At 42.4% G+C, this 11,751-nt stretch overlaps 1 protein-coding gene across 3 annotated transcripts in view; it reads left to right on the forward strand.

Moving 5' to 3' along the window:
• The first annotated feature begins 1,500 nt into the window (after positions 1-1,500).
• The window catches only part of LOC123977764 (histone deacetylase 2), a 16,083-nt gene continuing 5,832 nt past the window's right edge, over positions 1,501-11,751 (forward strand). Inside the window, exons 1-9 of one of the 3 annotated variants that reach the window (XM_046060718.1) lie at positions 1,501-1,678; positions 2,869-2,981; positions 3,100-3,217; positions 3,866-3,940; positions 7,266-7,404; positions 7,946-8,087; positions 8,301-8,393; positions 9,849-9,957; positions 10,043-10,183. In XM_046060718.1, the coding sequence (XP_045916674.1) occupies positions 1,624-1,678; positions 2,869-2,981; positions 3,100-3,217; positions 3,866-3,940; positions 7,266-7,404; positions 7,946-8,087; positions 8,301-8,393; positions 9,849-9,957; positions 10,043-10,183 (985 nt within the window). In that variant the 5' untranslated portion in view covers positions 1,501-1,623. Of the gene's footprint in view, positions 1,679-1,810; positions 1,956-2,868; positions 2,982-3,099; positions 3,218-3,865; positions 3,941-7,265; positions 7,405-7,945; positions 8,088-8,300; positions 8,394-9,848; positions 9,958-10,042; positions 10,184-11,751 lie in introns of those variants that run through there. The other 2 variants (XM_046060719.1, XM_046060720.1) reach the window with 2 other exon arrangements.

Consider the following 11,751-nt stretch of genomic DNA (forward strand, 5'->3'; position numbering starts at 1 on the left):
TGTCAGCTGATTTATTGTTTACATTTGTTTTATTTTTTTGCGATTAAATGGAATAGTTTAACATGTTGGAAAAGAGATGAAAATATTGATAGCACTCTAATGTCTGTGTAATAAGACATTTTGCTGGAGTCTGGAGGTTATTAGCCTAATTTAGCATAAAGAATGGAAGCAAAGGGAATCAGCAAGCCTGTTTCTGTCCAAAGTTACAACACCTCTAAAGCTCACTAATTAACATGTTGTGTTTATTTATTCCAACACAAAGAGAAATATAAAAACGACCATTTGTGGATTTAGAGGGCGTTAGATGCTGTAATTATTTCTCTATGAACCACTGCTGGGCGTAGTGACTGCGCACAACCTGCTGGAGTTTTGTTGTTGCAGTGACATTGTCAGGTTTGATACTATTGCACATGCACAGATCTGTTTTAAAAGCTGTCCTCATCAACTATATCCAACAACCTGCACTGTAGCTGGAGATGCTCCATAGAAGTCCTGAGAGTGGCAGCAATCTTCTTATCTCTCAGAAAGAAAGCAAATAAGCACATCACTGTTTCTTTAACTTAATAAAATCAAGCCTGCTGTATTTTAGAGATCTTTGATGAAACAGGACTTTTCTTACAATGATGTTGGTGGTGCATGCAGATGCGGTGGCCAATAACTCCTTCAAACTTTCCCATATTTGCTTTAATTTGATGTTTTTACCTTTATTGCTGTAGGACATATTACCTATGTCACAAACATCAGCATTGGAAAATGAAGTTTGGGGATTGGAGCGTAGCTATAAATAGAATGGACAAAATTGCTGTCACATTGAAGCATTACTGTACGTTAGTATGGGGTGTTCAAGAAAAAGAAAAAAACTCACAAAATCATAAGTCAGTTCTCCTCTTAGTTATACAGCCCATATTAGCAGCATTAGCAGGACTGTGTATCGCATCACCTGCATGCACACATGTGGGGGCCCAGAGCTTACCCTAGCACCTCCTAGAAGGTTAATACGGCCCTGCCCCAGCCCCAGGTCCATGTGCAAACCTCTACCTGCACTGGAACCTTTGCTGGGAAGCTATACCCGACCTCTGACCACCTATAGTAGAATTTCTCTAAATGAATTAAATGAATAGCTAATGAAAACATAGCATGCACATGAGGTAAGTCACATTACCAATAGCTTGCAGGATACCAATGATTTAAAAATGCTGGCCATGTTGTTTTACTGTTTCACTTACAGTTGTGGATTGTTGGTAGGGAAAGTAACAAAGATTATGCTGACACTTGTTGTGTTAAAGCAGTACATAAAGTGCTGTAGCAGTAGTATTAATTATTTTCTACATAAACCATAGAAAGCGTAATTCTTACTTATCTGCCAAACCCTCGTGTGTTGTTTATACATTTACTTGTCCTCACGTCACGGTACAATAAAAACGAATTTACCCATCACGTATTTGCAGAAGCATAAATGGGTCCTCTCTGATGTCTGGGGCCCGAGGCCACTTTATAAGGTAGCCCCACCCTGGTGCACTCGCGCCTCCCATCCACCAACGCTCCGCTGTGTTGATGTCGTCCATCCCAACCTGCATCTGCTGACGCAAATTCAAAGTAACTTTTAGGAAAAGTGCTGCAGACATGGCATACACGACTGCGGGTGGGACTAAGAAGAAGGTCTGCTACTACTATGACGGTATGAAAGCTGCTGAGTGTCTGAGTGAGGAGCCCTAATTGAGGTGTCTGGCAGGCTAACGCTAACTTAGCCGCTTAGCTAGTCTGTGCAGCTGACCGTGCTGCTGCTGTTTGCTGTTTACAAGCTAGCTAACGAGGAAGCTCGTCGCTAACGTTAATGACATCGCCTGAATGGCCTCCGTGGTGCTAACTAGTGTCACCCTGCATGTTCACGCTAAGTGGTTAAAAGGCTAACCCCACTTCACGGAGAGCGAGCAGGAGTGGGAAAATGAACGCAAGTAAGCATACATTACGGTGAAGAGGTTATTAACTGTTGAAGTAAATGTGCTTAACACTGTAACGTTAATCCCAGCATTCATTATCATCGTTGTTTGAGCCATAACTACTCATTGCAACTTTGGCCAACCTGGAAGAATAAATTTAGACCCGGAGAGTCAAAGTTCCATATTTGAAGCCACAAAGTGAAATGAGCAAGTGTTTCATGCACGATGTGCTCTGGAACAGTTGGTGCGTAACGTTACTCAGCGGAGAATTAACGCCTGTTTGGGTCCAGATGATTTAGATTCCTTTAGAAATTCACAGCAGAGGAGACAGTCCTGACACACAAAGTGTACCCAGGCCCTCCCCCAGAGGAATTACTGATTATTTTTAAACTTGGCAGTTCAGGTCATTGAGGACATAATTAGTCCCATTTCTTGTTTTCCTCTTCATTTACAATGGACCAGGACGATAAAGTGTCACTCTGTGGCTCCACAGTGGCCTGGTTCGCTGTTAGCTTTTGGATAGTTGTTTATGTATACTAATATTGACCAAACCAGCAGTGTGACCATATGTCTGTAAAACCCACATTGAATGGTGGATTTCTGAATTTAAATTAGTCTAACTACATGTTTGTTCATGTGCTGAAAATAGTCTCTAATATATAAACCATTCCCTCCTGTTTGAGTAACATTTGCTACAAACTACAGTGCCCAGCAGTTTTAGGACGTTAAAGAAGCAACAAACAAACAAAACGCATCGCCAGAAAGCACAATTCCCAGAAGACAATATCCCAGAGCAGAATGGCGCGTCAATGGAAATTGTCATCACGGTGTATGTGGGTGTATAAAAATATTACAACTGAAGCCCCACTAAGAAGATAATCGTGATCAGCGCTCCTTCTTATAGCCTTTAACACGTTTCCCTTTGCAGGTGACATTGGAAATTACTACTATGGACAAGGGCATCCCATGAAACCACATCGTATCCGGATGACTCACAACCTGCTTCTGAATTATGGACTATACAGGAAGATGGAGATCTATGTATGTTTCTAACCACTAAATTCTTCAGTAACGTCCGTTTTAATAAAACATGAGCATAGCTGGAGCCGTCTTCTTTGCTCCCCTCGTTTTCACCCAGTTACTTTGGTTTGCGTTTCAGAGACCACACAAAGCCACAGCAGAGGAGATGACAAAATATCACAGTGACGACTACATCAAGTTCCTCCGATCCATACGGCCGGACAACATGTCCGAGTTCAGCAAGCAAATGCAGCGGTGTAAGTATTGTGCGTTCTCCTTTTGTGTAGGGTTTTCACTAGGGCTGCAGATTACAATAATTGTCATTGTTAATGACTCATTTTGATTATTTCTTAGTTGTTTAATTGCTTAGTCTGTATATTTTCACAAAAAACCCCAGTGTCCCCGAACTCAAGAAGACCTCTTCAGAATGCCTCAACAGCCTAAGTGTTTTACAGTTCAGTGTTTCCCACAGAATGAGAACTCACTGTGGTGAGCAAGAGAGAGGGGAGGAGCGACTGAATGAGAGGAGGTGCTGAGTTAATATATGCGCTGTGCGCAGCTCTGTGATCAAATGCGATTTTACCCATTTTAAATAGTAAAAAATAATAATAATCTCATATCAATATGTGGCGGTCAGCGTTGATAATGTGGCAGATGCCACAAATAAATCAATGTGTGGGAAACACTGCAGTTTACAATGACCGACAAAGAAAAGCAGAAAGTCCTCACACTGGAGAAGCTAGAAGTAGTGAATCATTGGTACATTTCGCCTACTGAATTTTGGTTTTGAAAAAATCAGAGTTCATCAGTAATGCAATTGGAACCCTGTTCATCTGAAAAGGCTCACAACCAGCTGTGGGTGTGCTCGCATCAGTAATTGATGAAATATTGCTTTAATCTTGCAGTCAACGTTGGAGAGGACTGTCCTGTGTTCGATGGCTTGTTTGAGTTCTGCCAACTCTCCGCTGGTGGCTCTGCTGGTGAGTTATATATTTAAAAAATATAGATCTATAGAAAATTGATCACCCTGGATTTTCCGTTTGACGTCTAAATGTTGGAAGGCCACCCGCATTGGCGGGTAAATATATTCAGCATGATATCGCCATATGATTTTTAATTGACGGTAATTAGCCCGGTGGTCCCCGTGAACTAAGGGATCTAAAATCGTGTAACACATGGATTAGGGGCATTTATTGGTTGTTGCTAATGTTTCATGTTACTTGTGTTTGATTGGTGTAGATTTGTACTGGGGTGGGCGTTAATGGACAGGTTCCGAGAGGGGAGAGTTTAGCCACTTTCATACGGAGATCAACGTGGAAAGAATATCCGCGTTTATTCGCTAATTCAAACTGAACCAAAGGTTTTCAGCATTATCCCGCAGCCGTGTGTGCTTTCACGTAGCAGTCTGGCTTTACTGTTGTACTTGGAGTGTTTTTAGCTTTTAACTAGCTAGCCACCGGCGTAATGTGGCGACATTAATGTTACCACCAAACCAATGAAATGAAAGTGAAGCAGAGGAAGAGGAGGCTCAAGCAGAACATAAAAAAATAAAATAAAGTTGGCGGATCAGTCTAGTGTCTGACACACTATTGGATCTTCTAATGGTCCTGCTGTCCTCCCCAGAAATCAGAGTATGATCCATAAGCTATATTAAAAAAAGGGGTGATTGTAGAAAGTGAGCAGTCTGAGGAGGAGGTTTAATTTGAATGATAAATCATGATTAAAAGTGATCAGTGATGACATTTCAGTTGAAAGATTAATAAGAATCTTGTTTCGAAGTATTCGAAGCTTCGATAGATTATTTCATCGATGCCCCCTGAACACAAAACAGCTGTTGTTTGTTATTATAAAGATGGCAATTATAAAGACGAAGAATCTGGGTGAAAGGATGGATTAGCACATGCAGGTAGCAGGGATTGTCTGAGCTACAGAGAGAGCTGCAGGGGAGTTAAAAGGTGCAGCTCCCCGACACCCAGTTAAGTCATGACTGTGAGGTTACAACTCGCGGCCCAAAAAGGAGAACAACAAACGCACGTGTGCACATTTTCAGCTGAGGACTGCGGCTTACTTTGGCTTCAACTAAACAATCAATCATGACTTCAGTTAAATGCTAAAGTTACTGTTACCTTGTCTGTGGTCCGCCGGTAGAACACCGGGGCTTTTTGTTCAGCTGCCGTTGCTGAGGCGACATAAGTTTCCTTTTACAGTGAACGGACAGTAAGATTACAGAGTTATTGTTTTCTTTAGCTTGAAATAATCCCATACTTTGGACACTTTCTTCTTTGTCTCTCGCTGTTGTCTCTCTGTTCCTCCACTTTGCAAACAGCTCCATTATAATCAAGTCATGTTCACAGCGTAAGCGCGATGTGCCACAGTAATAAATGTCCGTGCGAAACACTGCTTTATAGTTACATGGATTAAATGAAGCATCGATGCAAAGAATTTTTGCCAAACGACACTAACAACAACAGTGGAACCGGATGTGCACAGAAGCTGCTGAGAAGCTCAAGTGAAGATAGATCAACGTTATAATCCTAACGTTGTAAAAAGCTAAATAAAAGCAGTTTACTCCGAGCTCCTCCTGCGAGCAAACGGCGTAGTTGTCAAGCAGAATCCAGTCCGACAACGGGTGTTTATTTGTCCAACAGCTGGAGCGCTGCTCCCTCATCCTCTCCCCCAAGTTTAGCAGCTCTCCGCCGGCCAGCAGATTTTCAATCGCCCACTCTGTCTGACCCTCTCCATGCAACGCTCTGAAGCCGTCTGTGACAATCGGACAATGTCAAGGACAATCTTGAGTTGAAAATATTCCAGTCATGCGAATTCCTTCATTTAGCCTTGGCGTCGCTGCCACCGCCCCCTTTGTGCCGCCCGACAGAAACGCGCGGCTCCACGCATCTTTACATTGTCTTTGCTTCACTTTTGGTCTGAAAGCACCATAAGAGTAGCAAAGTTAGGTCTTTTAAGGTGGGTGTGTGTGTGTGTATGAGTAGAGAGGAGTGTGTGAGGATGAGCGAGTGTGAGAGCGACCGGCAAAAAGTGACAAGCGAGCCAGCAGGACTGGACGGGGGGGCGTCACGTAACTACACGATTTCTTTGTTTTTAAGAGGAAAGTACATAAACGCACACAGTAGGGGAAATATTAATAGGACTAAAATCCAAAATAACCGACATGGGAAAATTACGTCTGTTAGAAGCTCTGAATTTTGGTCTCGATATCATCCAGCCCAAACTAGTTATATTACATCACATCCTCTGCACATAGAAGATGTCAAACCCATGACCATATTAGACATACTGGCATTTTTAGCAAAGACTGCACACTACAATACAGATTTTTAAAGCACCATTCTCCTGTCATTTTTACTTCTATCAAACATTTACAGTAATTCATTAGTTAAACAAATGAGTGTAATATCATTATCATTTATAGTATTTAGACAGATGCTAACTCACTGTCCCTATTCAGAGCAGAGAGATGTTACAGCTTGTGTGTGGCTGGCTTGCTGGCTATCACTAAGTATAGCTAGGTTGAGTATTTTCAAACCAGTATTTGAACCTTTTTATTTACTCATGTAGAATTGTCTAAACTATAATAAAACTGTGAACAGAACGCTAAAGCCCCTGAAATCTGTTTCAAATCCAAAGTATTTCTTTCTAACATTAAATATTCATGACTATCGTAGGTAAAACAACATATCAAAGTCGGCGGGAAAAATATAATTTGTTGTTATTTTTGAGAGTTTAACAGCCAAAATTCAGCTAATCTGCTTCATCATGACTGTGGGTGGGATTTCTTCCATTTGACAGTGGCCTGGTATCATCAGCAAACAACCCGACAGCCTGGGATTCAAATGTTGCCACATCTTTTCTTGAACAGACAGGACAGACAGAAATCTGTCAGTTAAATTTACCAACACTGTAATTTTGCAGAGAAAAGGGGTGTTCACAAAGGACCTCATGTTTACAGGGCCTTTAATGAAGGAAGCATTATCGATTGTCGGAGTGCAACAACTAATCGCTGTAGTTGACGAAAATTGATTATTAAATTCATTGCCAACAGGGTACAGTGCTTTTAACCCATATGAGCAAATTGTCTCACATTTGTGGAAACTAATTTCATCGCTGATTTATTAGAACCAGTTAAGAATGTGTGATGTCAGGGGACTTACCGGCATACATCTTGTTGGTAAATGAAAAGTATAGGCCCCGTTAGAGCTGTACTATTAGTGATTAAGAATCAGTCATGTAAATATTTCATCATTTTCCTAATGTTACTAAACCGAACATGTTTTCTGTTGTACGCAGCTGGTTCAGTGAAGTTAAACCGACAGCAGACTGACATTGCGGTTAACTGGGCTGGAGGACTTCACCACGCAAAGAAGTCTGAAGCCTCTGGATTCTGCTACGTTAATGACATTGTGCTGGCCATCTTGGAGCTACTCAAGTGAGTTTCACCAACAGCTTGAGAAATGTCAGTTTCACATAATGTTCATCTGCATGCAAGAAAATACAATAAATGAAAGAATTGCCTCCTAGTTAAACACACAAACAATCCCTTTTGTCCCGGAGAATAATTCTGTCCGTCCCAAACACATTTTCTATCATCCTATCAAACAATGTGTCAGACAGCTGCTTCAGTTTCTGAAGGAAGGGAGGAGTGCATGATGGTAAATATGGCTTGGTTAGTGACCATCGGTTGTACACTACTTTTCAAAATGCATTCTGGGATGCATTGAGTGGAGTATATAGGGTATAATAATTATCACTATACATTCGGACACAGCCAGTGATCTAGGATTTATCTGATCCCGGTCTCTGAAACAGAAAACCTAGAGTTTCTCTTCTCAGGCTTAACACACTCAGTTTTCACTAATCCAGCTTTCTGAAACGGAGCCCAGGTTGTTTCTCTTGAAAATACAGTGTTAACCAAACAATGTGTCGTTAGTACTTATCCCAGCTCTCTCTGTGTTGTCCCTCTCTCCCAGGTACCACCAGAGGGTGCTCTACATTGATATAGACATCCACCATGGGGACGGAGTGGAGGAGGCCTTCTACACCACAGACAGGGTCATGACTGTGTCCTTTCATAAATACGGGGAGTACTTCCCTGGAACCGGAGACCTCAGGGTGAGCCTCAGCAAAACATTCAGTTGTTTGAAGCAGACGAGAGTGAAATGGTAGAAAAGAAGAGAAATACTCTTAAAACATAGTTTATGTTTGAAAAAAAGTCATGTTGGTTGGCTGCCACTCGGCTCTCCCACTGATAGTAGTACAGGGTTATTCAGATCATTTAGTGATGGCTCTATTTCTCTCCCCCCCCCCCCCCATCTCTGTATGTAGGATATTGGCGCTGGGAAAGGGAAATACTACGCTGTCAACTTCCCCCTGCGTGATGGCATCGAAGATGAGTCATACGAACAAATCTTTAAGCCTGTGAGTCTGACAGTGTAATCATGAATATGACTAGGCTGTTTACATAGTACTTACAATATGTCAGAGCTGCTACCCGACTGAAAACATCTATAAATCCTGTATATATCCTAGTTACAGGGAATTAGATAGATCAGAATTTAACAGCATTCTAAAGTCAGAGATTTAGAGTTAAGCACAGTGTGAGACTTTCAAATGGAAATGCACACGTAGGAGCCAAAACCTTCTGGAAATTGATTTCAAATATATTCAGAGCAGAAGGTAGCACAACACTTGATGACACTGTAGAGTTGTTTTGAAAAGGAAATTGATATTCTGAATCCATCATAACAGTTTCAGTCAAAACACATTTAAATGCTACATTTCAATTTAAAGCGACGTCATGTCAGATGTGTTTTGTATTTTATGCGATTTGGCGCCCTACCTTCTGTGTAATCACCGCCATCCTAAATATGCACAACTACACACGTTCATTTGTTATGATTACATTACAATCAAAAACCAGTAAGCTGAGCCACAGCCAAACAACAAGTGTGACAACACAAGACTTATTACTGACTAGTCCAACAGGAAGAAGGAAAGCTCTGCGTCTGTCCTGCAGCCTTTTCTTTCACTAAACTCTCGTCAACGTCCAGCAGCCTCTTCTTAGCTCCCTCCATCAACGTCCTCTGCCTTTAGCTAATGTTGCGTCCAAACAGGCTGCTGAGCCCGGTTACGTTGCCCACTTGCCTGGCTTCTGGCTCGACACCGGCGCCGCTCTCCACCAGCAGCAGCATAGGGTTGCTTGAAACATGGGTGGAAAGCTAGTCAATAAAGCTAGACAGACACCTGCAAGAGCACTTACAATAACGATACAGATGTCTGAGTGTGTTCTCCAGTAAGTTTGCTAACAACTCAGCAATTATAACTACAGGCTTACCAAATCAACTAAATCTAAACAATTCATCAACATCAGGCAGGCAGAACGCTCTTATTCTGAAATGCTCCATGTGGGAAATTCAGCCCTGCAGGGAACTGCAGGGAAACGGTTCAGAGCGCTGTGATCGATAGCAGAAGCACACACAATGACAAACAACAAATCAACAACGTGGGGCAGGCTAAACGCTCCACTGCTGAAACACTTCCAGTGTGAGTTGACCAAGGACGGGTCAAAACAGTGGCGCAGCCATAATGCGGCGCACATGCCGCCTGTGTGAGTCCGGGGTCAGACTGCTGAATGTAGTGAAACCATTTTAGGTGCGCCTTGAAAATTGTAGTATTGCGTTATCTTTAATAGAGAGCACCAATCAAACTATTTAAAACCACTATTGGCCGATAACGATCCATGGCCGACCAACCGGACCACCCTTACTCGCTTCCTCCGACGAGAATACCTTGCTAGCTTCTTCCAAAGGACTCACATTATACATTTCAGGGGCACACTATCTTTCAACACCTCCTGAGTGTGACTTTGTGCAGGTAATGGCCAAGGTGATGGAGATGTACCAGCCCAGTGCTGTGGTTCTTCAGTGTGGTGCAGACTCTCTCTCAGGAGATCGCCTCGGCTGCTTCAACCTCACCATCCGCGGTACAGAAACACAGCAAATGGTGGTTGATGAATGGGAGCATAAGCCACGCAGGAAGTGTTATATTGTGCTTCTTGTTTTCACTAGGCCATGCCAAATGTGTGGAGTACATTAAGTCCTTCAACCTCCCGCTGCTCATGCTGGGCGGAGGAGGATACACCATCCGGAATGTGGCCCGCTGCTGGACCTACGAGACCGCTGTAGCTCTGGACACAGACATCCCTGATGGTTTGTCACTAATTCCATGAGGTTAAAAAAATCAGTGAATGTGAAGGACACAATAGATAGAAAGAGCAGCAAGTCTTGTTGGTTTGTGAGCCTTGCAGCAAACGTCCCTGAACTGTTGGTTTCATCTTCAGCTTGCTTTATTTGATTGTAAGAGGTCAACAGATGTCAGTAGTTCCCAGACAATCATATCAAAAAGGACAATGACTAAGGCAGTGAATGCCTGACTCTCTTCTCTCACTAGAATGCTAGGCTGAGCTGTTCTCTCTACCAGAGGAACCGGTTTACTGGTTACTCCAGCCCACAAATCAAGTCAGGTGGAAATCTGTTTGGACCAGTTTCTTCCTTTTCAGTGAATCTCAGAGCTAACGTTGGCCTCAACAATAATGTTTGGATATCTTCCTGCATCTAACCATATTAGACGGCCAAACTGCTTATGTACTGTAATTAGATTTTTCTTAAAAGGCACTCCACCATGTTAATCGGAAGGTCGGCGGTTCAGTCCCCGGGCTGCATGTCTGAACCCCATACTGAACCCCAGATTGGCCCCGGTGACTGTTCCACCAGTGTATGAATGTGTGTGAATGTTGACTGCAATGTTGTGTTAAAGTGCTTTGAGTGGTCGAAAAGACTAGAAAGGCGCTATACAAATATGGAGCATTTACATTTAATGTTTTCTGTGGATCTGGAGGAGCTTTGTCAAGTCTGAGAAATCACTTGAGATCTCAGCTTCTATAACAGCCTGTGTTGTAAACTGGAGGTGTGGCGTTCGGTAGATGTGGCTGTTTCCCGGGCAGGGAGGGTCAAATGAACAAGTATCAAGTCACATGGAAATGGTAGGATTAAGCAGACTAAGGCCCAATCCACACTACTGCGTTTTTTGTTTTAAAACGGAGACCTTTCACTACGTTTGTTTTTAAACGCTGCTGACCCCGTTTTTTGTTTTGAAACTGGGAGCGTTTTAGTAAAGACGGGCAAAAACGGAGGACTTCAGAAACGATGCTCATGTTCGGCTCTCTGATTGGGTCTCACAAGTCATGCAAAGCAGAAACACGACGCTACTGACAGAGTTTTTGATTTGGTATTTTTATTAAAATATTCTGACCGTGCAAATAACACTTACAGCCTAGACTGGGAGTCTGTAGTAGTCTGTTTTCTGCCGCCACAGTTGCGTAACTCCCGTGGTACATTCAGTAACAGTCCCAGCTCGTTATTGGCCCATGCAAAAACAAAATCTGGTCTGATTTTTCGTCTGTAGTACTTTATTCTTTTCCCAAATCTTCTGTACCTATGGAATAGAGCATCTGCTTCATGTTTACACCAGCAAGCGCATGCCCAGTGTACGTGACCGGCCACTAGATGTGCGTTTTCAGTCGTTTTAATGTAGACGGAGATCAACTCTGATACGCAGCTAAAACGCTGGTGTGGACGGAGATTTGTATTCCTTTCAAAACTGGATGGGGCCTAAATGTCAAGATCACAGCCTCGCTGCTTTGATTTAGACCTTCTTTTATTTATCTTTTTTTTTTTTTTTTTTTTTTTTTTTTTTTTTTTTTATACTTTTTTTTTTT

The sequence above is a fragment of the Micropterus dolomieu genome, linkage group LG10, assembly GCF_021292245.1.
Source record: "Micropterus dolomieu isolate WLL.071019.BEF.003 ecotype Adirondacks linkage group LG10, ASM2129224v1, whole genome shotgun sequence".
Lineage (NCBI taxonomy): Eukaryota > Metazoa > Chordata > Actinopteri > Centrarchiformes > Centrarchidae > Micropterus > Micropterus dolomieu.